Below are 27,544 nucleotides of genomic sequence, written 5' to 3'. Positions count from 1 at the left end.
CAGTTGGAACTGGTAGGATTGGGTCTGCAGCCCTTCCAGGCTATCCTCCCCGACCCCCACCCAACACAAAACACAGTCACAAGGCATCAGGGTTAATAAACAGCTTTATTTGCCCTTTACAGCATCAATTTTCTTACATTCTCAATTAATTTGCCATTAAAGTGCTGGAAAATTTTCTTAATCATGATAACATTTGTTAAAAGAAATCAGAACTAATATCAGGGATGTGGCGGTCATGAATAAACATTTCTCTTACAAAGAATGGGAAACCTCAGGTTGAGCTGGTGGGCTGGACAAGTTGCAAACAGATTCTAATTCCCGCTGGCTGTCAGCACCAAACTGGCTGGGACCGCCACCCCTGGGGAAAAAAAGCAATGCCAAAGAGCTCTAACACCCAAACACCCTGGCTGCCAGCCCCTCTCGGCCATCTTTGAGTGTTTGCTGTTGGAGTCGATCCAATCTTAGGAGAAATGAAGGTCTTGCCCCATCTACTGCTTCCTACCCCACCCTCCCTGCTAACAAAAGCCCCAATCGTAATTACAATGAAAAAGTGAGTTTCCAGGACCCCAACACTAACAATGTTCAGTAAAAATGAGGATAATAAACACAAAAGCTTGCTTAGTAAACGGGAGCTCTCAGCATTCAACGCAGAAACAAAAAAACAAAAAACTGAAATCTTAAGCCAGATACTGTTGACTTTGCGCATGGGCTGGATGAACTCGGAACCCTTGAACTACGTGTAAGGTTCCCGCAGCCTGAAGGCAGTTGGTTTGTCAGCACTTGCCACTGGGAGAGGCAAGCTCTTTGCATTATTGCTGAGGCTATAGGCGTGTTTCTCTTTGGAGTTTATACACAAACACACCCAAGGCTGATGTATTTATATATATATATGTACACACATACAAAGGCCTGCTACTCTTTCTTCATGGAAACCGCCACTTCTACCTCAGGAAGTTGGATGCCAACCTTGGTCCCACTGTCATTGCTAGAAGATGATGACAGCCGGGACTTCTTTGAGGCCAAGGACGCTCCACTCCCCTGTAACTTGCCTGCTTCATCATCGCTCCCAGTCACCTCATAATGACCTTTGCTCTTTGACCCCAACCCACCAAAGGTACCAAATTTCAGCTTTCCATGTTTCCCTTTGGCCTTTCCACCTTCTAATGACACTTCCCCACCTTCAAACTCCAAAGTCCCTGTCGGGGTGGAAGGCGCAGAGAACTCCCTCTCATCGCTGAAGGAGTTCGAGCGGTGCCCGGGCTTCTTGCTTTTAAATAAGGAGAATTTGCCTTTGGGAGAAGACGTTTCACCCTCTGCTTCTCCTTCCAGAGAGCCTAAGCTGGCCTTCGAGCTTTTCAGGTCACCTTTGGACCCCGAGATGGATGCTTCTGGTGAGCCGGTGACACCACCTTTCCCTTTAGGCTTAGAGAAATTAAACTTGGGCATCTTGATCTTGGACTTCTTGAGTTTCACTTCGGACTCTTCCCATTCACCTTCTGCGGCAGCAGCCTGGACACTGGCCTCTGCTTTGGGGAAGTTAACATCCACCCCTACTTCTCTGCCAACCAGCTCCCGGCCAGAGAAGGTGAATTTGGGGATCTTCATCTTGGGGAATGTTACTTTTCCAGATCCACTTCCCGAGTGACCTTGAGGCCCAGACACACTCAGCCCAGGACCCTGGAGTCCAATCTGGCCTTCTTTCACACCGCCTTCTACCTTTGGTCCTGAGAAATGAAGTCCCCCAGCAAACTTAGGTGCCTCCAAGTTGAGAGCAGAGGAGACCTGGGGGCCCTTCCATTCCCCTCCAGAACCTTTGACACTCATATGCCCTTCGCCCAGGCTGATGCCTGGGGCACTGACACCCCCGGAAACATCCACACCTCCTTTGATTTTTGGGCCCTTCAGGCCAACACTGAAATCTGACTCAGGAGCTGCCATGTTAAATGAAGGCCCTTTCACGCTGATATCAGGAGCAGCCCCATCAAAACCCAGACCAGAACCTTTCAGATCACCTTTGATTTCAGGACCAGAAATCTGCCCAGTTGGGAGTTTCACCTTCACACCTGGCAGCTCCACATCACATCCAGAGGACTTGATTCCAGGCATCTGCAGGCTTCCTTCTAGACCTTGAACATTGATGCCAGCAAGACCTCCTCCAATAGAGGGGCCTTTCATCTCACTTTTGATTTTTGGTCCTTCCAGGCTAAAGTCCACATCCGGTGCTGAGATGTGAGGGGAAGAAATCTGAGGCCCTTTCAGGTTCACACCTCCAAGGTTCACATCCACGCCTGGCCCCTTCAGTTCTCCAGCCACTTGTGGCCCTTTGATGTTAATGTCTACATCGGACCCCGGAGTGGAGATGCCAAACTGGGGAAGGTTCATTTTGGGAAGTTTAATACCACCATCAGGTGCCTCCAAGCTTAGATCAGGAGCACCTACTGAGACTTTCGGGCACTTGATGTCACCAGAGACATTCAGGTCTCCTTGCAGGCTTGGTCCCTTCAGCGTCACATCAGGCGCATGAACACTGAGTGATGGGGCATCAATCCCCGGAACTTTTACTCCATCTCCTTCCATCTGCACCTTTCCACTGACACCTTTGAGGTTAAGCCCTGGGGCATGCACCTTCATGCTGGGAATAGATGCATCCAGGTCCCCCTTCAAACTTGGTCCTTTCAAGTTGAGGTCAAGGTCAGGCCCGGAGACTTTCGGCATTGAGAGGTTCACTGAAGGCAAGTCTACTTTTGGCCCCTTCAGAGACACGTCAGGCCCTTCGAGCCTAACATCGGGCGCACTCAAGCCTCCTTCCAGGCAGGGCAACTGGGCATGGATCTCAGCTTTCCCGTCCTCCATTTTCATGCCAGGGACACCGATTTTGGGCATTGAAAACTTGGGGAACTTGATTTTTGCTTCCGGACCTTGCAGATCTACGTCTGGTCCTTCCAGCCCCACACTAGGGACATCACCCTTTACCTTTGGTCCTTTCAAGTTCACATTTACGTCGGGGATGGAGACTTGAGGGGTAGAAATGCCAAAAGACGGTGCTTTGACTTTAGCATCTGGGCCTTCAATGTTGATGTTAGGTGCGTCCAAGTTTGCCTGCACCCTAGGGCCTTTTAAGTTGCCCTCTATTTTTGGCCCTGAGACATCCACACCTGGCACCTTGAACTTGGGAGCCTTCAGCTTGATGTCTGGACCTTCCACATTAATCCCCGGTGAAGAAATATCCAGATCAGGTGCTTGGATTTCACCCTCCAATTTGGAGCTTGGGAGGGGTGCCTCAGCCTTAAATTTAGGTGATTTAATGTCAAATTCTACATCCGGGAAGTACATTTTTCCAAACATAGGTTTCTTGGTTTTGGGAGACTTCACATCAACTTTTAGTGCAGCATCCGGCCCCACAACATTGACGTCTACATCAGGGGTCTTGAGACTAGCGTCGATTTCGCCTCCAGGAACATTCAAGTCAAATCCCTGCTTTTTGGGCTTAAGTTTAGGGCCACTCATGTGAATTTTCGGCATTTTAAACTTGCTTTTCTTGCCCTTGCCACCAACACTAATTTCAGGAGTCTCAACATTCAGCTCTGCCTCGGGAACAGTCACATCTAGTGAAGGTGACTTGATGTCAGCTTTGGGGCTTTTTGCCCCAAATCCAAACTTGGGTTTCTTAAACTTGGGGATTTTAACATCTGGCCCCTCAATGTTAATATCTGGGCTGTCCATGTGTACATCTAAGCTTGGAGCTTCTAAATCAACTTTGGGGCCCTTGAGGTCCAGTTCACTGCCTTCTAATTTGGGGCCAGAAACTCCAATTTTTGGTGCTTTCAGATGCAAATCAATATCAGGAGCGGTTACTTTAGGGGCAGATATATCTAGTGACGGCATCTTCAAATCTGGGCCACTGAATTTGGCATCAGGGCCTTTTAAATCTAGACCTGGACCTTTAAGGTCTACTTCTGGGCCTTTGAAAGTACCTTCAACCTTAGGGACAGACACATCAAAATCTTTTACTTTGGGTCCTTTCAAATCCAGGTCAACATCAGGCATGGAGATCTTAGGAGCCTTTATATTTATTTCGGGCATCTTGAACTTGGGGCCCTTCAATTTTGCATCTGGGCCTTCAATATTCACATCTGGAACATCAATGTCCACCTTGGGTCCTGAGACATCAATGTCAGCCTTGGGCAGGTTCACATCCACTTCTGGGCCCTCTCCTTTGAAGCCAGGCATGCTGAACTTGGGCATTTTCACCTTGGGCATCTTCAGGTGCCAGTCTGGACCGTGAACATCCACATCTGGGGCATCAATGTCCACTTTGGGGCCTTTAATGTCAACTTCAGGGCCCTTCAAGTCACCTTCCAGTTTAGGCAGCGAAACATCCACATCACCCTTCACTTTGGGGCTCTTCAGGTGTAAGTCAAGGTCAGGCATAGAGATCTTGGGAGCTTTGATGTTCATCTCAGGCATCTTGAACTTGGGGCCCTTCAGTTTTGCATCTGGAGCTTCGATATTCACATCTGGAACGTCAATGTCCACCTTGGGTCCTGAGATGTCAATGTCGGCCTTGGGCAGATTCACATCCACTTCTGGGCCCTCTCCTTTGAAGCCAGGCATGCTGAACTTGGGCATTTTTACCTTGGGCATCTTCAGGTGCCAGTCTGGGCCATGAACATCCACATCTGGGACATCAACATCTACTTTGGGGCCCCTGATATCAACTTCAGGGCCCTTTAGGTCACCTTCTACTTTGGGTAGAGAAACATCCATATCACCTTTCACCTTTGGACCCTTCAGATTCAGGTCAACTTCAGGCATGGAGATCTTGGGTGCCTTGAGGTGCAGGTCAGGCATTTTAAACTTGGGGCCCTTCAGTTTCCCTTCTGGACCATGGATGTCAATGTCAGGAGTGTCTATATCCAGCTTAGGGGCTTTGACATCCACTTTGGGGCCTTTCAGATCTCCTTCCAGTTTAGGAAGAGAAATGTCCAAATCTCCTTTTGCCTTAGGCCCTTTCAAATTCAAATCAATGTCACTCATGGAGATTTGAGGAGTTTTGAAATGGACATCAGGCACCTTAAATTTTGGCCCTTTGATTTTTCCTTCAGGACCTTCGATGTCCACCTCTGGTACTTTCAGGTCACTTTCCACCTTGGGGAGTGAAAGGTCCACATCCCCCTTTACCTTTGGCCCCTTCAGATTTAAGTCAAAATCAGGCATGGAAATCTTGGGGGCTTTGATGTGCATCTCTGGCATCTTAAATTTGGGCCCCTTCAGTTTCCCTTCTGGACCTTCAATATTGACATCAGGAGTTTTGATGTCCAACTTTGGGCCCTTGATATCCATTTCAGGGCCCTTTATGTCGCTTTCCACTTTGGGTAGAGAAACGTCCACATCACCCTTTACTTTGGGGCCCTTCAGGTGCAAATCAAAGTCAGGCATGGAGATCTTGGGAGCTTTAATGTTCATCTCAGGCATCTTGAACTTGGGGCCCTTCAGTTTCGCATCTGGGCCTTCGATATTCACATCTGGAACATCAATGTCCACCTTGGGTCCTGAGACATCAATGTCAGCCTTGGGCAGGTTCACATCCACTTCTGGGCCTTCTCCTTTGAAGCCAGGCATGCTGAACTTGGGCATTTTCACCTTGGGCATCTTCAGGTGCCAGTCTGGACCGTGAACGTCCACATCTGGGGCATCAATGTCTACTTTGGGGCCTTTTATGTCAACTTCAGGGCCCTTCAGGTCACCTTCCACTTTGGGCAGAGAAACATCCATATCACCTTTCACCTTTGGACCCTTCAGGTTTAAGTCAATTTCAGGCATAGAGATCTTGGGCGCCTTGAGGTGCAGGTCAGGCATTTTAAACTTGGGTCCCTTCAGTTTTGCATCTGGAGCTTCGATATTCACATCTGGAACATCAATGTCCACCTTGGGTCCTGAGACATCAATGTCAGCCTTGGGCAGGTTCACATCCACTTCTGGGCCCTCTCCTTTGAAGCCAGGCATGCTGAACTTGGGCATTTTCACCTTGGGCATCTTCAGGTGCCAGTCTGGACCGTGAACATCCACATCTGGGGCATCAATGTCCACTTTGGGGCCTTTAATGTCAACTTCTGGGCCCTTCAGGTCACCTTCCACTTTGGGTAGAGAAACATCCACGTCACCCTTCACCTTGGGACCTTTCAGGTGCAAATCAAAGTCAGGCATGGAGATCTTGGGAGCTTTGATGTTCATCTCAGGCATCTTGAACTTGGGGCCCTTCAGTTTCGCATCTGGACCTTCAATATTCACATCTGGAGCATCAATGTCCACTTTGGGTCCAGAGATATCAATGTCAGCCTTGGGCAGATTCACATCCACTTCTGGGCCCTCTCCTTTGAAGCCAGGCATGCTGAACTTGGGCATTTTTATTTTGGGCATCTTCAGGTGCCAATCTGGGCCATGAACATCCACATCGGGGGCATCAATGTCCACTTTGGGGCCTTTGATATCTACTTCCGGGCCCTTTAAGTCACCTTCTACCTTAGGCAGGGAAACATCCACATCTCCTTTCACCTTGGGCCCTTTCAGGTGCAAATCAAAGTCAGGCATGGAGATCTTGGGGGCTTTGATGTTCATCTCAGGCATCTTGAACTTAGGACCTTTCAACTTTCCCTCTGGTCCTTCAATGTTAACATCAGGTCCTTCAATGTCCACCTTGGGTCCTGAGATGTCAACGTCGGCCTTGGGCAAATTCACATCCACTTCTGGGCCCTCGCCTTTGAAGCCAGGCATGCTGAATTTGGGCATTTTCACCTTGGGCATCTTCAGGTGCCAGTCTGGGCCATGAACGTCCACATCTGGGACATCGATGTCCACTTTGGGGCCTTTCAGGTCTACTTCAGGGCCTTTCAGATCCCCTTCAACCTTGGGAAGTGAAACATCCACATCACCCTTCACTTTGGGGCCCTTCAGGTTTAAATCAATGTCTGGCATTGACATTTTGGGGGCCTTTAGGTGCATCTCTGGCATCTTAAATTTGGGCCCCTTTAATTTGCCTTCTGGGCCTTCGATGTTAATATCAGGAGTGTCAATGTCCAATTTGGGGCCCTTGATATCTATTTCAGGGCCTTTTAGGTCACCTTCCACTCTTGGCAAAGACACATCCACATCACCCTTCATTTTTGATCCCTTCAGGTTTAGATCAATGTCAGGCATAGAAATCTTGGGAGCTTTGATGTTCATCTCAGGCATCTTGAACTTGGGACCCTTCAGTTTTGCATCTGGACCTTCAATATTCACATCTGGAACATCAATGTCCACCTTGGGTCCTGAGACATCAATGTCAGCCTTGGGCAGGTTCACATCCACTTCTGGGCCGTCTCCTTTGAAGCCAGGCATGCTGAACTTGGGCATTTTCACCTTGGGCATCTTCAGGTGCCAGTCTGGGCCATGAACATCCACATCGGGGGCATCAATGTCCACTTTGGGGCCTTTGATATCAACCTCAGGCCCTCTCAAGTCCCCTTCAACTTTGGGCAGAGAAACATCCACATCACCTTTCACCTTGGGTCCCTTCAAGTTTAAGTCAATGTCAGGCATGGAGACCTTGGGAGCTTTGATGTTCAAGTCAGGCATCTTGAACTTGGGACCTTTTAAGCTTCCCTCTGGACCTTCCACATTGATTTCTGGGCCCTCGATGTTCACACTGGGACTCTCTATGTTGATATCTCCTTTTGGCAGATCCATTGCCATATCTGGCCCTTCTGCTTTTAAGCCAGGCACACTGAACTTGGGCATCTTCATCTTAGGCATTTTCAGATTCCAGTCTGGACCGTGAACATCTACATCAGGTGCATCAAGATGGACTTCTGGTGCCTTAATATCCATTTTGGGACCTTTAAAGTCACCTTCTAAATTAGGAACTGCAACATCTAACTCACCTTTGACTTTAGGACCTTTCAGGTTTAACTCCACATCAGGCATAGAAACTTTGGGAGATGAAATACTAAGGAAAGGCATTTTGAACTTGGACCCTTTCACTTTTCCTTGCACCTCAACATCAGGAGCATTAATATCCACTTTTGGACTTGTCACGTCAATATCTGGCTTTTTAACTTTGACATCCACTTCAGGTGTCTGAACTTTGGAGCCTGAAAAATTAAATTTGGGAAGCTTAAAACGAGATTTCTTTGATTTCCCTTCAATGTTGAGCTTAGGGCCAGAAATGTCCACTTCTGGAACTTTTACATCCAATTTGGGAGCTTTAATGTCACCTTCTAATTTGGGCCCAGAGACATCAACATCTCCCTTCAGCTTAGCGCCTTTCAAATTCAGATCAATATCTGGCATGGAGATCTTGGGTATGTTTACATGCATGTCCGGCATCTTCACTTTTGGACCTTTTAATTTGCCTTCTGGGCCGTGAATGTCAATATCTGGAGCATCTACATCTATCTTTGGGCCCTTTATGTCAAGAGTGGGTCCTTTCAAATCACCTTCTACATTTGGAAGTGAAACATCCACCTCTCCTTTCATTTTAGGGCCTTTAAGATTAAGGTCCACATCTGGCATTGATATCTTAGGAGCTTTGATATTCACATCCGGCATCTTGAACTTGGGGCCCTTCAGTTTTGCATCTGGACCTTCAATATTCACATCTGGAACATCAATGTCCACCTTGGGCCCTGAAACATCAATGTCAGCCTTGGGCAGGTTCACATCCACTTCTGGGCCTTCTCCTTTGAAGCCAGGCATGCTGAACTTGGGCATTTTCACCTTGGGCATCTTCAAGTGCCAGTCTGGGCCATGAATGTCCACATCCGGGGCACCAATGTCCATTTTGGGTCCTTTGATGTCCACATCAGGAGCTTTAATCTCACCCTCCACTTTTGGCAAAGACACATCTACATCACCTTTTACTTTGGGGCCCTTCAGATTCAGATCAATGTCAGGCATGGAGATCTTGGGGGCTTTGATGTTCATCTCAGGTATCTTGAACTTAGGACCTTTCAACTTTCCTTCTGGTCCTTCAATATTCACATCAGGACATTCAACATCCACTTTGGGTCCTGAGATATCAATGTCAGCCTTGGGCAAGTTCACATCCACTTCTGGACCCTCTCCTTTGAAGCCAGGCATGCTGAACTTGGGCATTTTCACCTTGGGCATTTTTAGATGCCAGTCTGGGCCCCGAGCATCCACATCAGGGACATCAATATCCACTTTGGGACCTTTGATGTCCACTTTAGGGGCCTTTAAGTCACCTTCCACCTTAGGCAGGGAAACATCCATATCGCCCTTTACCTTGGGACCCTTCAGGTGCAAATCAATATCAGGCATGGAGATCTTGGGGGCTTTGATGTTCATCTCAGGCATCTTGAACTTAGGACCTTTCAACTTTCCCTCTGGTCCTTCAATGTTAACATCAGGTCCTTCAATGTCCACCTTGGGTCCTGAGATGTCAACGTCGGCCTTGGGCAAATTCACATCTACTTCTGGGCCCTCGCCTTTGAAGCCAGGCATGCTGAATTTGGGCATTTTCACCTTGGGCATCTTCAGGTGCCAGTCTGGGCCATGAACGTCTACATCTGGGACATCGATGTCCACTTTGGGGCCTTTGATGTCAACTTCTGGGACTTTCAGTTCTCCCTCTACCTTGGGAACTGTAACATCCACATCTCCTTTTATGTTGGGGCCGGTAAGATTAAGGTCAATATCTGGCATAGATATCTTTGGAGTTTTAAAATGCATTTCAGGCATCTTAAACTTTGGGCTTTTCCATTTTCCTTCAGGTCCTTCAATATTAACATCAGGACACTCAACATCCACTTTGGGTCCTGAGATGTCAATGTCAGCCTTGGGCAGGTTCACATCTACATCTGGGCCCTCGCCTTTGAAGCCAGGCATGCTGAACTTGGGCATTTTCACCTTGGGCATCTTCAGGTGCCAGTCTGGGCCATGAGCATCCACATCTGGGACATCAATGTCCACTTTGGGGCCTTTGATGTCAACTTCCGGGCCCTTTAAGTCACCTTCCACCTTAGGCAGGGAAACATCCACATCACCCTTCACTTTGGGACCTTTCAGGTGCAAATCAAAGTCAGGCATGGAGATCTTGGGGGCTTTGATGTTCATCTCAGGCATCTTGAACTTAGGACCTTTCAGTTTTCCTTCTGGTCCTTCAATGTTAACATCAGGTCCTTCAATGTCCACCTTGGGCCCTGAAACTTCCATGTCAGCCTTGGGCAGGTTTACATCTACTTCTGGGCCCTCTCCTTTGAAGCCAGGCATGCTGAACTTGGGCATTTTCATCTTGGGCATCTTCAGGTGCCAGTCTGGGCCTTGAACACCCACATCTGGGGCATTGATGTCCACTTTGGGGCCTTGGATGTCAACTTTAGGGGCCTTTAGGTCACCTTCCACCTTAGGCAGGGAAACGTCCATATCGCCCTTTACCTTGGGACCCTTCAGGTGCAAATCAAAGTCAGGCATGGAGATCTTGGGGGCTTTGATGTTCATCTCAGGCATCTTGAACTTAGGTCCTTTCAACTTTCCCTCTGGTCCTTCAATGTTAACATCGGGACCTTCAATGTCCACCTTGGGTCCTGAGACATCAATGTCTGCCTTGGGCAGGCTCACATCCACTTCAGGGACTTCTCCCTTGAAGCCTGGCATGCTGAACTTGGGCATTTTCATCTTAGGCATCTTCAAGTGCCAGTCTGGGCCATGAACTTCGGGAGCATTTATGTCTACTTTGGGGCCCTTGATGTCCACATCTGGTACTTTAATTTTACCTTCCACCTCAGGCACAGTCACATCTACATCCCCCTTGATTTTGGGTCCTTTCAGATTTAGGTCCACATCAGGCATAGAAATATTGGGGGCTTTGAAATGCATGTCAGGCATCTTGAACTTGGGACCTTTCAATTTGCCCTCTGGTCCTTCGATGTCAATGTCTGGCCCACTGATGTCCACATGTGGCCCTTTGAGGTCTCCTTCCAATTTGGGAACATCTATGTCCATCTCTCCCTTTATTCTGGAGCTTTTTAAGTGTAGGTCAACGTCTGGCATGGCAATTTTGGGAGCTTTAAAGTGCATGTCTGGCATCTTAAACTTAGGACTTTTCCATTTGCCATCTGGGCCTTCCATATCAACATCCAATTTGGGGCCTTTGACATCCAATTCTGGGCCCTTTAACTCTCCTTCCAGTTTTGGGGCAGAAACATCAACATCTCCCTTGACTTTAGGCCCCTTTAAGTTGAAATCAATGTCAGGCATGGAGATCTTGGGGGTGTGGAAGTGCATTTCAGGCATCTTGAACTTAGGGCCTTTTAGTTTTCCTTCAGGACCCTCGATGTTCACATCTGGAGCCTCAATGTCCACCTTGGGGCCTGAAATGTCAATATCTGGCTTGGGTAAGTTTACATCCACTTCTGGACCCTCTCCTTTGAAGCCGGGCATGCTGAACTTGGGCATTTTCATCTTGGGCATCTTTAGATGCCAGTCTGGGCCATGAACATCGACATCTGGGACACTGATGTCCACTTTGGGGCCTTTGATGTCCATATCAGGCACTTTCATTTCACCTTCTAACTTGGGTACAGACACATCCATATCGCCTTTGACTTTGGGGCCTTTCAAGTTTAAGTCCACATCAGGCATGGAGATCTTGGGGGCCTTGAAATGCATGTCTGGCATCTTAAACTTGGGGCCTTTCAACTTTGCATCAGGACATTCCAGGTCAACATCAGGCACCTCCACATCCACAACGGGGCCTTTCAACTCTCCCTCTAATTTTGGTACAGAAACATCCATGTCCCCTTTGACTTTGGGGCCTTTCAAGTGTAAGTCCACATCAGGCATGGAGATCTTGGGGGTCTTGAAGTGCATGTCTGGCATCTTAAACTTGGGACCTTTCAGCTTCCCTTCTGGACCCTCAAGGCTCACATCTGGGGCTTCAACGTCAACCTTCGGTGCAGAGATGTCAATGTCAGCTTTGGGCAGGTTCACATCTACTTCTGGGCCCTCTCCTTTGAAGCTGGGCATGCTGAACTTGGGCATTTTGATCTTAGGCATCTTCAGGTGCCAGTCTGGGCCATGAACATCCACATCTGGGGCATTGATATCCATTTTGGGCCCTTTGATGTCCACATCTGGCACTTTCATTTCACCTTCTAACTTGGGTACAGACACATCCATATCCCCTTTGACTTTGGGGCCTTTCAAGTTTAAGTCCACATCAGGCATGGAGATCTTGGGGGCCTTGAAATGCATGTCTGGCATCTTAAACTTGGGGCCTTTCAACTTTGCATCAGGACATTCCAAATCGACATTAGGCACCTCCACATCCACACTGGGGCCTTTCAAATCTCCTTCCAACTTTGGCACGGAAATATCTACATTCCCCTTGACTTTGGGGCCTTTCAAGTTTAAGTCCACATCAGGCATGGAGATCTTGGGGGTCTTGAAGTGCATGTCTGGCATCTTAAATTTGGGGCCTTTCAACTTTGCATCAGGACATTCCAGGTCAACATCAGGCACCTCCACGTCCACGCTGGGGCCTTTGATATCAACTTGAGGACCTCTGAGATCACCTTCCAGTTCTGGCACAGAAGCATCTATCTCCCCTTTCAGTTTGGGTCCCTTCAAATTCAAGTCCACATCTGGCATGGAGATCTTAGGAGCTTTGATATTCAACTTGGGCATCTTAAATTTGGAACCTTTTAATTTTCCTTCTGGTCCCTCAATGTCCAAATCAGGAGCATCAATGTCAACTTTGGGGCTAGAAATGTTAATGTCGGCCTTAGGCAGGTTCACATCCACTTCTGGGCCCTCTCCTTTGAAGCCAGGCATGCTGAACTTGGGCATTTTCACCTTGGGCATCTTCAGGTGCCAGTCTGGGCCATGAACATCCACATCAGGGGCACCAATGTCCACTTTGGGGCCTTTGATGTCCACATCTGGCACTTTCATTTCACCTTCCATCTTAGGCACAGACACATCCACATCCCCTTTAACTTTGGGGCCTTTCAAGTTTAAGTTCACATCAGGCATGGATATCTTAGGGGCCTTGAAATGCATGTCTGGCATCTTAAACTTGGGGCCCTTCAACTTTCCTTCTGGACATTCAATATCAATATCACCAACATCCACGTCCATCTTAGGGGCTTTCACATCAATTTCAGGACCTTTGAAGTCTCCTTCCACTTTGGGAATGGAAACATCTACATCACTTTTCAGCTTAGGAGATTTCAGATTAAGTCCAACATCAGGCATAGAAATTTTGTGTGTCTGTATACTCATGCTTGGCATCTTGAACTTGGGGCCCTTGGGTTTTGCATCTGGACCTTCAATATTAACATCTGGAACACTGATATCTACCTTGGGTCCTGAGACATCAATGTCAGCCTTGGGCAGGTTCACATCCACTTCTGGGCCCTCACCTTTGAAGCCAGGCATGCTGAACTTGGGCATTTTCACCTTGGGCATCTTCAGGTGCCAGTCTGGGCCACGAGCTTCCACATCTGGTGCATTAATGTCTACTTTGGGGCCTTTAATGTCCACCTCAGGAGCTTTTATCTCTCCTTCTAGCTTTGGGACCGTAACATCATAATCTCCTTTCATCTTAGGACCTTTCAAATGTAAGCCAACATCTGGCATGGATATCTTCTGAGGTTTTATATTCATATCTGGCATCTTAAATTTGGGACCTTTTACTTTGGCATCCGGACCTTCAATGTTTACATCTGGTGCACTTATATCTACTTGAGGTGCTGAGACATCGATGCCGGCCTTGGGCAGGTTCACATCCACTTCTGGGCCCTCTGCTTTAAAGCCAGGCATGCTGAACTTGGGCATTTTCATCTTGGGCATCTTCAGGTGCCAGTCTGGGCCATGAACTTCCACATCTGGGGCACTGATGTCCACTTTGGTCCCTTTGATGTCCACATCTGGCACTTTCATTTCACCTTCGACCTCAGGCAAAGATACATCCACATCTCCCTTTAGTTTGGGCCCTTTAAGATTCAGGTCAACGTCAGGCATGGAGATCTTGGGTGCCTTGATGTGCATCTCAGGCATCTTAAACTTGGGACCTTTCAGCTTCCCTTCTGGACCCTCAAGGCTCACATCTGGGGCTTCAATGTCAACCTTGGGTCCAGAGATGTCAATATCAGCCTTGGGCAGGTTCACATCTACTTCTGGGCCCTCTCCTTTGAAGCCGGGCATGCTGAACTTGGGCATTTTCATCTTGGGCATCTTCAGGTGCCAGTCTGGGCCATGAACATCAACATCTGGGGCACTGATGTCCACTTTCGGCCCTTTGATGCCCACATCTGGCACTTTCATTTCACCTTCTAACTTGGGCACAGATACATCCACATCCCCTTTGACTTTGGGGCCTTTCAAGTTTAAGTCCACATCAGGCATAGACATTTTGGGGGACTTGAAGTGCATCTCAGGCATCTTAAACTTGGGACCTTTCAGCTTCCCTTCTGGGCCCTCAAGGCTCACATCTGGGGCTTCAATGTCCACCTTGGGCCCAGAGATGTCAATGTCAGCTTTGGGCAGATTCACATCCACTTCTGGGCCCTCTGCTTTAAAGCCAGGCATGCTGAACTTGGGCATTTTCATCTTAGGCATTTTCAAGTTCCAGTCTGGGCCATGAATATCAACATCTGGGGCACTGATATCCACTTTGGGCCCTTTGAGGTCCACATCTGGCACCTTCATTTCACCTTCTAACTTGGGAGCAGATATATCCACATCCCCTTTGACTTTGGGGCCTTTCAAATCCACATCAGGCATGGAGATCTTGGGGGCCTTGAAGTGCATCTCAGGCATCTTAAATTTGGGTCCTTTCAGCTTTCCTTGTGGACCCTCAAGGCTCACATCTGGAGCATCAATGTCCACTTTGGGTACTGAGACATCAATGTCAGCCTTGGGCAGGTTCACGTCCATTTCAGGTCCCTCTGCTTTGAAGCTGGGCATGCTGAACTTGGGCATTTTCATCTTGGGCATTTTCAAGCTCCAATCGGGACCTTGAACATCTACATCTGGTGCTTTAATGTCTACCTTGGGGCCTCTGATATCCACATCTGGAGCTTTCATCTCAGCTTCTACTTTTGGTGTAGGCACATCTAGATTTCCTTTCATTTTGGGTCCTTTAAGATCCAGGTCAACATCTGGAGGAGATATCTTAGGAGCTTTGAAGTGCATCTCAGGCATCTTAAACTTGGGGCCTTTCAATTTCCCTTCTGGGCCTTCAAAGCTCACATCTGGAGCACTAATATCTACCTTGGGCCCAGAAATGTCCACAGCAGCCTTGGGCAGGTTCACATCCACTTCTGGACCCTCTCCTTTGAGGCTGGGCATGGTGAATTTGGGCATTTTCATCTTAGGCATCTTCAGGTTCCAATCAGGACCATGAATTTCAACATCTGGGGCACTGACGTCTACGTTTGGCTCTCTCAGCTCCCCTTCTAGCTTTGGCACTGTAACATCATATTCTCCCTTTACCTTGGGACTTTTCATATGCAAATCCACATCTGGCATGGAGATCTTGGGGCCCTGGATGTTCATTTCAGGCATTTTAAACTTGGGACCCTTCAGCTTCCCTTCGGGTCCTTCAATATTCACATCTGGAACTTTGACATCCACCTTGGGTGCTGAGACATCAATGTCAGCCTTGGGCAGGTTCACATCCACTTCTGGGCCCTCTGCCTTGAAGCCAGGCATGCTGAACTTGGGCGTTTTCACCTTGGGCATCTTCAGGTGCCAGTCTGGGCCTTGAACGTTCACATCTGGGGCATCAATGTCCACTTTGGCACTCTTAAGTTCAACATCAGGAACTTTAATCTCACCCTCAACCTTTGGCACTGTGACATCATACTCTCCCCTTGCTTTAGGACCTTTCAAATGCAAGTCCACATCTGGGATGGAGATCTTTGGGGCTTTGATATTCATCTCAGACATCTTAAATTTGGGCCCTTTCAATTTCCCTTCTGGTCCCTCAATGCTCACATCTGGAGCACCTACATCTACCTTGGGCCCAGAAATGTCCACACTGGCCTTGGGCAGGTTCACATCCATTTCTGGGCCTTCTGCTTTGAACCCCGGCACACTGAATTTGGGTATTTTCATCTTGGGCATCTTCAGATGCCAATCTGGGCCATGAACATCCACATCCGGGGCATCAATGTCCACTTTGGGGCCTTTCAGTTCCCCTTCAAGCTTTGGCACTGTTACATCGTACTCGCCCTTCACCTTTGTACCTTTGACATGCAAATCTACATCAGGCATGGACATCTTTGGTGTCTTGACACTCACTTCAGGCAGCTTAATATCAGAGCCTTTAAGTTTGCCCCCCAGACCCTCAATGTTCACATTTGGGGCTTCCACACTGACTTTGGGCCCTGAAATACTGACATCTTCTTTTGGTAAATTCACGTCTAATTCTGGGCCTTCCCCTTTGACTACTGGAGTGGTGAACTTAGGCATTTTTATCTTGGGCATGTTCAGGTTCCACTCTGGGCCATGAACCTCCACATCTGGGGCACTGACATTGACTTTGGGGCCTGTGACATCAACTCCAGGGACTGTATCTTTCCCTTCTACTTTTGGGAGAGTGACATCTATACCCCCTTTCACTTTAGGAGCAGCCACATTTAAGTCTACATCTGCCATAGAGATCCTGCAGGTCCCTGTTTTCCCAGAAGGGCCACTAAGCTTGGGGCCTTCTAGGCTGGGTGCCTCTACATCCACTTGGGGGCCTTTAACATCACCCTGTATCCCAGGAGCAGAAACCTTAATATCGCCTTTCAGTTTAGGAGACCTAAGGCTCAGATCCACATCCTGCATAGAGATTTTAGGCTTCTGAATTATCATCTCAGGAGTCTTGACTTTGGCACCCTTCACCTTCCCTTCCAGACCACCAGGAGCAACCCCAGGCAGGCTGACGTCCCCAGAAACCGCAGGAAGTGTCACTTCACCTGCAGGCAGTGTCACATCAATGCCAGCTCCTTCTCCCTTAGAACCTGACACAGAGAATTTGGGGACTTTCATTTCGGGCATGCTCAGTTTGCCCCCAGCCCCATGAACGTCAACATCAGGGGCTCGAACCTCCACACTGGGGCCAGTGATGCTGCCCTCAACTTTGGGAGCAGAAATGTCCAACCCTATGCTCCCTTGTGGCTTGGCACCTTTCAGGCCTAGGCCACCCTCGATGGATGGCCCAGTGATATGGGGGCCCTTCAGCTTCCCCTCAAGGCCCTCAATACTGGCAGAAGGAGCGCTGACTTCTAGCTGGGGTGCCTGGATGTTCGCGCCGATGGTCAAGCCTGGCTTGCCGTCCTTGTGCCCCACGGAGAGCTCAGGTGCAGAAACACTCAGCCCTACCTCTGGTGCCTGGCTCTCGGGCCCTGTGGAGACACCAAACTTGGGCATCTTCATGGTGGGAATTTTAATTTTCCCATTATTGCCACTCTCAAGGGACGGCCCCTGCACATTGACTGCCCCACTCCCAGGAGAAGATGAAATGTCCACTCCTGAAACTTGGATCCCTCCTTTGCCACCCAAGTCCAAGCCCTTTGCACTGACATTGATGCCCGGGCTTCCCACCTTGATCCCAGGTACGGTGACCTGGACCTTCGAATGGCCAGCACCTTGGAGCTCTGGTCCTGAAGCGGAAATGGCCCCTGCTTGGATGTCCACAGCAGAGCCTGTGGTTGGAGACACCACCCCCGAGCCCGAGGGCAGTCTGATCACTGTCTTCCCAGGCTGGGTCTCCACATCCACGTGGGAGATCTCAGTCAGTTCATGCCTGGGGATCTTGATCTTGAATTCAGGGCTGCTGATGTCAACGTCCTTGGCACCTTCCCGGCCCGTCACATCCACAGTGTAGGCTGTGACTCTTCTGGTCACCGTTATGGTGCGGCTCTGCGTCTCCCCAAGGTCCCCTTCCACTCCGTCCTCCGACCTCAGCCGAGGCTTGATCTTGGTGGTGTAGATGCGCTGGTACTCCTCGTCATCCCCGCTCTGCGGAAAGACAGGCACCAGCAGAGGTTGCAGCAGAGCCGGCCTGGATTACCAGACGCCCGGCCACAGCCCAGCCGACAACACGGCTGCCTGTCTCCCAAAGAAGCTGGGACCATAACAGAGGTCCACAGAGCCTCCCGGGACACAGGACAAGGGACGGAAGAAAGAAGGGCTGACAGCCATATCACAGGAGGAAACAGAGATTATTAGGGGAAATTCTGGTAAGCGGAAGCCACAGGAAGAGCAGGGCGTGTCAACTCCTACACTGTGTGGAGGATTACGATCAATCTGAGATTCAAATAGGCCTCTTGAGTCCCAGGGACCCTCCCAGGCAACCAGCACTGTGTTGACTTGACCCTTCAGCTCCCGACTCACTGGCTTGTTTGTTTAATAGGGAGGGAATCCTCCCAGGAGCCCTTGGCACCTTGCAAGCATTTGAGGAGCCAAAGAGACTGATTGCGATTGAGTCAACGCTTTCACTTTGAGGAACCATTATTTGTTAAATAAATAAGCCATCAGAAGGAGCAGAGAAAGGTCCCTACAGACGCAATCCACCACTTTGCTGCCCAGCCTCTGACCCCTACTTAGAATAACTCTCCGCTTCTGGAAGGAGAAAAACGGTGTCCACAAGGCACCGTGGGGCACATGTGAAATCATTTCAAAGATTCTTGCAAAGCAATCGGCCTTCCTCCTGGCATCTGTGACCAGCCCACACAAGTCACTTCCCTCATGATGGAACATTTGGGCTCCCTGAAGAGACTATGGGAGACTTTAGGGACAGCATCAGCCACATACTACCCAGGAGCAGGAACAAAGAGGCTGGCCAAGGCGCAAGAGAACACAAAAGGGTAAGAGGAGGAAAACGAATCACAAGAGAGACCCAAGTAGGCGGACAGAGGCCTCAGTCGCTGGGTCCAGCAGGCTGGCATGATGGGGAGCTCAGGGCACAGAGGGACCAGCAGAGACTCACCAGAACCACTTCAGAGCTGTGGGAGCTGAAGACCTCGTGGGTCCAGGTCTGGCCAGGCTCAGGGGAGCGGTCCCCCTTGCGGTGCAGCTTCAGGCCCACAGTGTGGTGCCCCATGGTGTTCAGCAGCTGGGTCACCTCGCCCGACTGCAGGTTGTCAAAGTAGATGGTAGCACCCACAATCTGGTCTCCTGAGTAGGGAAGAGCAAGGAGTGGGTAAGACCCCTCCCACCCCAGGGCCTTAGGGAAGCGACACACAACCACTAAATCCTGGGCCCTCAAGCTCCCTTGCATTTAATTCTCATGACCATCCTGCAAGGAAGGTGTGGTAAAACCCATTTTACAGATGAGGAAGCTGAGGCTTAGAGAAGCCAACTTATTTGCCCAAAGCCAACGAGCTAGTCAGTGGTGCAGTCAGAACTCAGAACCACTCGGTGGGGGGGGGGGTCTCTACCTTCCCCCCACACCTGCCTCCCCCAGGACCATGAGTGGGGGGCACAGAGAGGACAATGAGGACAGGGCTTGGGGCTATCCTAAAGCTACTGGGACCTCCCTCCACAGTCACTTGCACACTCCTACCTGCTCCCTGCCCAGCGCTCCCCCCACCACCCTCACGCTCTCCAACCCCCAGCACCTAGTCAGCACCCCATGGTGACTCACCCTCCTTGACCACCCCAGTGCGGGCCGCAGGGGAGTTCCGCATCACCTCCTGCACGAAGACGCCATCATCCCGCTGGGCAATGGTCAGCCCATGGGAGCCACTGCCCTGCCAGTTGGGCAGCAGCAGCTCCCGGGTCGCCTCCTCCTCCTCCTTCTCCATCTGGGGCGAGGTAAGGAAATGGTGTCAGGACAGCAGGGACATGAGGGCAGGAGGGTGACAAGGCCAGGGATCTTGGCGCTGTGGGCTGGCAGGGAAAGCACAGTCTCTCTAGGTGGCTGCTTCTGCAGGTGAGGGACTCAGTGTGGGGGTGGGGTGGGGGCGGAAGGGCTGGGAAACCCAGCTCACGTCCCTCCACTATGCATGTTCTCCAAAGCACCGCAGAGAGTACGGAAAGGACACAGGAGAGAAACTGGCCCAGAAGGCAACCAGTCCCTCAGCCCTTCTGCCCCGGGGCCCTGCCTCACGATGCAAAGGGGGAGTCTCCAGCCCTGCATCCCGCATCCCCCCAGCTCTTCGTCACCCTCCCTCCTACTGACCTTTTGCAGGGCTCTTTCAGGAGCTAATGCCTTGCCAGGAGCCCGCCCCTCCTTCCTCTCTTCCCTTCAGTCTCTCCTCAGGAATCTCCGTCACACGGTCTAGGGGAAAGTTCACAAGGATGTGGACTCAGACAGTCGGATTGCTTGAAACCCTGATCAGCTGCCACCCAAGGCCTGGCTGAGTGCTCCGTCTCCCAGGCCAGACCACAGCCCCGGCCCCCACTGCTCCTGCCACCAATTCTGTTCACATGTGGCTCTCCAGCTTGGCAGCATGGAAAAGGGGTTAAGAGTTAGCCAGACTCCGATTCGAATCCTGACTCTGCCTCCTCCTAGCTGTCTGATGCTGGTCAAGTCACTTAACTTCTCTGGACCTCTGTTTCCTCATCTGTGAAAATGAAGATGACTGTGGATTTCCATGAGAAGTGAAGGAGAGACAGCTTGTGTGAAAAGTGCAGCTCACACAAGTTTAACAAGGTACACGCTCTCGTTAGATTACAATAGCTTCAGGAGGTAGGCCAAAAAAAAAAAAAAAAAAGTTGCCATCGAGTCAACTTTGACTCATGGGGATCCCCTGTGTGTCAGGGTAGATCTGTGCTCCATAGGGTTTTCAATGGCTGATTTTCAGACGATCACCAGGCCTTTCTTGTGAGGTACCTCAGGGTGGACTTGAACTTCTAATCCTTCAGTTAGTGGCCGAGCACATTAACTGTTTACACCACTCAGGGACTCCAGGTAGATGTTACTGTCCCCATCTTACAGATGAAGACTGAGGTTCAGAGAGGCCAACTTGGCCGAGGCACACAAGAAGAGAGCAACTACGCCTGGGCTCGGACCTAGTCTGTAACTCTTTCCCCTGTCCGCTTTCACATCTGCAGCTTTGAACTGGTGTGAGGGTCCTCTGAGGGGGTCTCCAGCATGGGGGGCAGCTGGCAGGTCTGAAAGCAGGGTTAGTAGTGCCCTCCCTCCCCCAGGGACCCCACCAAACAGTGACTCTGGGTCATCCCGTCTAATCCGATCCTCAGGACTGCAGACCCTTGCCAGCAGGGAGCTCCAGGAGCCCTGCCACAGGCAGCTGCTCAAACAAGGGAAGCCCCAGCCCCACCAGGCACCGGCCCAAGGCCAAAAGGCTAAAATGCAGGTGAGCCAGCCTCAGGATCGGGTGAGTCAAGGCCCATCTGGCTCCCCAAGCTGGGCAGCCAGCCAGGCCCCCCTCGGTGCCGGCACTTGGTAGGAAAGACGCCCTCCAGCCACAGGGTAAGCTGTCAGCTGCAGAAGCACCCTGGGAAGGCACCAGGCAGGACCGTGAATATGGCCACTGACTACAGTCACCCACATGAAATGGCGGCTGCAGCGTCATCCCAAAGCCTGCCTGTGAATCTGTGCAAGAGACACAAAAAGTCACAGGGAGCCCCACCCCAAAGCTGTTCACATCTAGAAATTAGTCACCGATCAATAAACGTGTGCACACTGGTTGCCTCCTATATGCCCAGCACTGTACAGGACACTGCGGAGAAACTGGAGACAGGCACGGCTTGGGCCCACATTAATTACACGCCACTTTCGGTTGTTACCAGCTGCACTCATGCCATCTCGAAACATTTACTGAAACATGCCCTCCATGAGCCAGATACTGGAGATCCGGAGATTTAAAAGACTTGGCTCCTGCCCCACATACAAATTACAAGCAAGGTGCTCTGGATGTGACCCATTCAGCCTCAGAATGTTCCAGGAGGCTTAGAAGCCTTCTGAGGGGGTGAAATACAACGAGGTCTTGAAGATGCTAGAGATTGCCTCTATGGACAGGGCTGTGTCTTTTCGGAAATTCATGCGCACTTAGCAGTTACAACCTCAGGCAGACCACAACACGGGTGGAAGATAAACACACAGACCCCAGTCCCTCCACCACCTGTACTCCCTTTTGACAAATTCATAATGTGGTTATTTATGATGTGCCTCCTTGTCAACACAGGTGTTGGCTAGGAGGTGAGCAAAGAAACTGAGAGGTGAGTGGCCTGCTGGCACAGGTGTGAGCTGGGAAAACACCGCCTCCTTTCTTGTCAGGCAGGGGAGGCCGCTACAGGAAGTCATGCTGACCGTTCCCAACGTGAAACAGCAAAGCTGGAACTTAAATGGCGCCTTCTCCCAGAATCCAGCTCTAAGATCCCAGCCCTGCAGGTAAGGAGCCAGGCAGGGGCAGAGAAGGAGAGAGCCTCCCAGCCCAAGGGCTTCCCTGGGTAGCACTGAAGCCACCCATGGCCCTAGCACCCCCCTCTTCCTCTTTAAGCAGGGCCCCTTTGGTGCTGAGCCAGCAGCCAGCGAGCAAGGGGAGAGAAAGCCAGCTCACCCTCGCCCACATCTCGGCCCCACCCTCCCTTCTTCTCCAATGAGTCACTGTGGCTGCAACAGCTCCAGACATGCATAGGGTCACGCCTAAAACCCGATCGACAAAGTGCTTCATGGGGTCGGTCAGACCCTGGGTGCCAGAGGGTCTGGGGCTCCAGAGCAGACCAGGCAATCTGCTTCCCCCACCATCTCCTCAAGATGGAGCCCCACGCCAGGAGTCCTCAGGAGCTGGGGAGGGACTTACTGCTTCGTGGACCCAGGCAGCTCCTGAGGAGGAGGAAGGCCATCCTGAGCTACAGCCCTGGGAGAACAGGAGCACTTGGCTCTGGCAGGCTATGGGCTGGCTTCCTGGCACAACAGGAAGGACCACCCCCCCTCAGCTGGTCTAGGAAATTCAGTTCCCAGGCTGGGGGCGAGGGTGTTGATGGGGGATTTGAGGCCCTGTTTTCTGCATCTGGGTCCCAGCCCTGTCTCTCCTCCACCCCTGGGACCTGTTCCAAACCCAGATGGTCCTTGCTTCTCCCATACTCCCACACAAGGCTTCCCTGGAGTTGGGGGCTCTGCCTAGCTGTTACTCAAAGAAGGGTCTTTGGAGCTTTGTGTCATCAGCCTTCAGAGCTAGAAGAGCCCTTAGAGCTGTGCTGTCCAACATGTTAGCCACTAACCCCAAAAAAAAAACCCCATCGCCATGGAGTTGATTCTGACTCATGGAGACCCCATGAGTTATAAAAGAGAACTGTTCCATAGTTTTCTTGGCTGTAAAATTTATGGTGGAGTCCCTGGAGACACAGAGCTCAACCACTACCCGAAAATTGGCAGTTTGAACCCGCCCAGAAACACCTCGGATGACAAGCCTGGTTGGTGAACTGCTTCTGAAAGGACGTAGCCTTGAAAATCCTATGGAGCAGTCCTACCCTGACATACATGGGGTTGCCATGAGTCAGAATTGACTCAACAGCAACCAAAAGCAACAATAATCTTTAGAGAAGCAGATCACCAGGCCTTTCTTCCAGGGTGTTGCTGGGTGGGTTCAAACAGCCAACCTTTAGGTTAGTAGCTCAACGCAAACTGCACTGCCGAGGGACCTAGCCACTAACCACATGTCGCTATTTAAATTTGAGTAAATTAAAATTTTAGTTCCTCAGTTGCCCTAGTCAAGTGCCCAACAGCTACACTTGGCTAGCGGCTACCATATTGGACACACAGACATAGGACATTTCCACTGTTGCAGAACATTCTATTGGACAGCCCCAGCCCGCCAACCCACCAACCAGCCAACAGATGGGGAAAGTGAGGTGCAGAAAATGAGAATGGGTGAATTCCGAACCCAGGTCTGCTAGCTCCCAGCCCCATGTTGCACTCCACACAAGCTTGTGACAGGAACAAGCAGGGCTGGAGTGGAGACCCCCAGAGGCCAAAGGCTGCTTTGAGGGCAGAAAAGGAGCGAGAAGGCAAGGCCACTCCAGCTGCAAGGCTGAGAGTACGCACATCCGAGGCTGAGGGGACAGGGTATAAATAATTCAAGTCAGAAACCACAAGAGAACGGGGCTGACCTGTCAACTCCAAACCACAAAGTAGGTGCACAGAGCAGAGGGGCCTCTGCCCACGCCCACTTCTGTGAGTTGGGGGTGCCACGCAGGTAAATGCAGGAGAAGCCCAGGAAAAACAGTGGACGCCTGTGCCAGGTAAGACCTCCAGAGGGGCATCCACCCACCACCACTGCCCCTAGGAACACTCCCTCACTCCCGAGAGCCAGCATGAGGACAGCCAGGGAGGGAGGCAGCTCAGCCTAGCTGCTGCAGCAGCCAAAGAGCCGGCAGCCAAGGTCAGTGTCGAGATGACTGGAACTGATACCCGGGAGACAGCCCGCTGGGCCTCAACGCCTCACTGCACCAAGCCCCTTCCACGATAGGGAGAACACCAACAGCTACCAACCAAGTTTCCACGCAGCACTGCGGCACACACGCAGACACACCGGCCCACCAAACACGTGTCCCCATGCGGAGAAGAATGAAATGACTCGCACCCAGTCAGGGCCCCCACCAAAGGGAAAGCCCCAAACACATAACAGGAGAAGAGGCCCACCCAGGGGAGGATTAGGATATTCCAAGAAGAGAGACACACCCAGAGGGGCCACGTACTCAAACACTCGTCAGCCAGCAAAGAGGAAGAGAAAGCTACATATTGAAAGAAAATCCATTCAGAGGGACAGAAGATGAGGGAGGCTAAAGAGTTAGGCAGAGTCCAGATTAGCTGTTCTCAATTTTTTTTTATCTCCCATTACCTATTGCTATGGAGTTGATTTCGACTCATAGCTACCCAACAGGACACAGTAAAACTGGTGACAGCCCTGGAAACTACAGGGTTGCCAGGGCTGTAATCTTTATGGTAGCAAATTGCCACACCTTTGTCTCAAGAAGCAGCTGGTGGGTTCGCCGACCTTTCGGTTAGCATTCATGCATTTAACCACTACACCACCAGAGCTCTTTTTTTTAATTTTAAATCTCAAGACCCCTTTCCTTTATATGCTTGTTATTGTTGTCGTTGGATGCAGTAGAGTCGATTCTGACTCATAGTGACCCCATGTAACAGAGTAGAACTGCCCCATGGGGTGTTCTTGGCTGAAATCTTTACAAGAGCAGATTGCCAGGTCTTTCTCCTGTGGAGCTGCTGGATGGGTTCAAACCACCAACCTTTAGGTTAGCAGCCAAGCGCTTAACCATTGTGCCACCAGGACTCCTTTTTATACACTTAACCAAAAAAAAAAAAAAACCAAACCTGTTGCCATCAAGTCAATTCCGACCCATAGTGACTCTATAACGACCCTATAGGACTTTAAACCTATAAATTTACCATAACACAAATTAAAACTTATAGCTTTTCAAAATATTAATTTAAAAGTCACAGTAATAAATCCATTCTATGTTCATATAAATAACACATTTTTGTGAAAAATAACTATATTTTCCAAAACCACCAAGAGAAATGAAAAAAGTAGTACTGTTTTTTACATTTTTGCAAATCTCTTTAATGTCTGGCTTAAAAAAAGATAGTTGGATTCTCAGAAAAAAAGAAGCCCCCGACAAGCTGAAAGAGAATAACTCTGCAGAGTTCCTATTATGTGCCCGGAGCTGTGCTAGCAACATTACACACATGACGTCTCACTCAATCCCCCCAAACAACCCTACGTGGTGAGAATTAATATTCTTATTTTAGAGATGGGGAAACAGGCCCCAGAGGTAAGACAATTTGAGTATGAGACAGTTGAAATGCAGGCCCAGGGCTCTCTGATTCAAGGCCAAGGTCTTCACCCAGGATGAAGGGATGAATACACACACAGGGTGAGGCACACACAGAAACCACAGAGAAAGATGAATAGGAGAGATATACAAAAGAGGAGTCATCCACAGAGGAGGGCAGAGAAAGAGTTGGAAGATACACCCATAGGAAGAGGGAAAGCCCCCAAGCACATTAGGAGGGAGACCCCAGACCCGCATGCAGGAGACAGGCACAGTGGTAGAATGATACCTCAGACAGAGGGACAGAAACACAGAGAAGGGGAGAGGCTGAGATCCAAGGACACAGGCCCCCACCAAGCACAAGACCCACCCAGGAAGCAGTGCTGTCAATCGCACCCACAAGCAGGGGAGGGCAGGCAAGCAGCCGCCAGCCTCCCTCGCTCACACACCAGCCTCGTTATGGTCCACACTGCACGGAGCCCCAGTATCCTGGGGCCCTGGACCCGAGGCACCTTTTGGTTCTGAGCTTATTGAGGTTGTGTCCCCAGGGATCAGGAACCCTGCACTGCCCAGAACCTAGTTCACGCCCAGATTCTCTTGGGTCCCAGCAGGTGGGGAACTCTGGGATCACCCCCTTCCGGGGGTCAGCCGGCACCAGACCCACTCCAGAAACCAGACAAGCATTTCTATGCTTCCTCACTAGCGTTCACGGGGAGATGGGAACAGCCATGACCGGCAGACATTCATTTCTCCCAGAGGAACAAAGAGAAACACCAAGATGTCATCTCTTCCAGGGCCTAACCCTCCAAGTAGGCCCCCAAACATGCAGCTGCCAGACTTTTGTTTGGAAAAAGTATGTCTTGTTCTAACTGGGGTAGAAGTGTGCAGTCCAGAGTCGAAGGTGGCCTGAAGACCTTTCACACACCTACCCAGCTAACTCTTTGCCCTGCAGTGAGGGCGCACTTTCAACTTACACAGGATGGATTGCTGGGGGATTATCTGGGAGAATTTGACTAATACGTTGGCAAGACACGCACACCATGGGCACTGGAGGGACATTCAGAGAAAGACACACAAGGACACACACAGAGGCACTCATCAGCCCAGTCCGCACGCTTCACAGCCCAGAGCCCCGGCCATCACCAGCCCAGAGCAGACACTTGTCTTCGCAACCCCAGGCCCTGCTCATCACAGAGGGCCCTTGTACCTGTTAACCTGGTGCTTGTTTCCCTGGGTCTGTGCTTCTCTGTGTATTTGTGTGCACCTGCCTGTCTCTCTCATTCCCTGCTACCTGCCCTTGGGGGAGGGAGGTACCCCACCCCACCCACAACTCCCACCACCTGGAAGATTTTCCAGCCCTCCCCATCAGCCCCCTTCCCCTGGCCGTGCACGGTCACACTGGTGTTCTCTGCACCTGGACCTCCAGGACAGCCCCGCCTCTGCCCCCACACAGCAGCTGGCTGCTTCCTGGGCTCCTCCCTGGCGATTCTCTCCACCTCGGTCCCCCGGCAGTGCACAGCTTCCTCCCACCGCCCCAGCGAGCTCTGGCGATCCAAAGCTCCCAGTTCTCACTTCCAGCCGAGAGGGAGACTCCCTCTTCCTCCCCTGACTGAGAGGGGCTCTCCCCTCCCTGGGACCTGAGGCTGGGGACCGCAGCACAGTCGCCAGCCCAGCCGGACTGGAGCTTCCGCACCTGACCACAAAGGCAGGGAGGCCCTGGCCTTTACCAGGACTGCTGGGATTAAGACATCAACTCTAAGGTGGTGTCCTACTTGGCGAGGGG

General features: G+C 50.6%; 1 protein-coding gene across 1 annotated transcript in view; it reads right to left on the bottom strand.

Annotated features, from left to right (window-relative positions):
• Positions 1–86: 86 nt before the first annotated feature.
• Positions 87–27,544, bottom strand: part of AHNAK (AHNAK nucleoprotein) — a 31,642-nt gene continuing 4,184 nt past the window's right edge. The window contains exons 2-5 of the mRNA XM_064287927.1: positions 20,180–20,278; positions 19,643–19,802; positions 18,986–19,173; positions 87–18,015 (exon numbers count right to left, since the gene is read on the bottom strand). Of these exons, the coding sequence (XP_064143997.1) occupies positions 913–18,015; positions 18,986–19,173; positions 19,643–19,802 (17,451 nt within the window). The 5' untranslated portion in view covers positions 20,180–20,278 and the 3' untranslated portion in view covers positions 87–912. The remainder of the gene's footprint in view (positions 18,016–18,985; positions 19,174–19,642; positions 19,803–20,179; positions 20,279–27,544) is intronic.

Source organism: Loxodonta africana, chromosome 7, assembly GCF_030014295.1.
Source record: "Loxodonta africana isolate mLoxAfr1 chromosome 7, mLoxAfr1.hap2, whole genome shotgun sequence".
Classification (NCBI taxonomy): domain Eukaryota; kingdom Metazoa; phylum Chordata; class Mammalia; order Proboscidea; family Elephantidae; genus Loxodonta; species Loxodonta africana.
The sequence above is the reverse complement of the archived record's forward strand: the minus strand, read 5'-3'. Positions and strand labels throughout refer to the sequence as shown.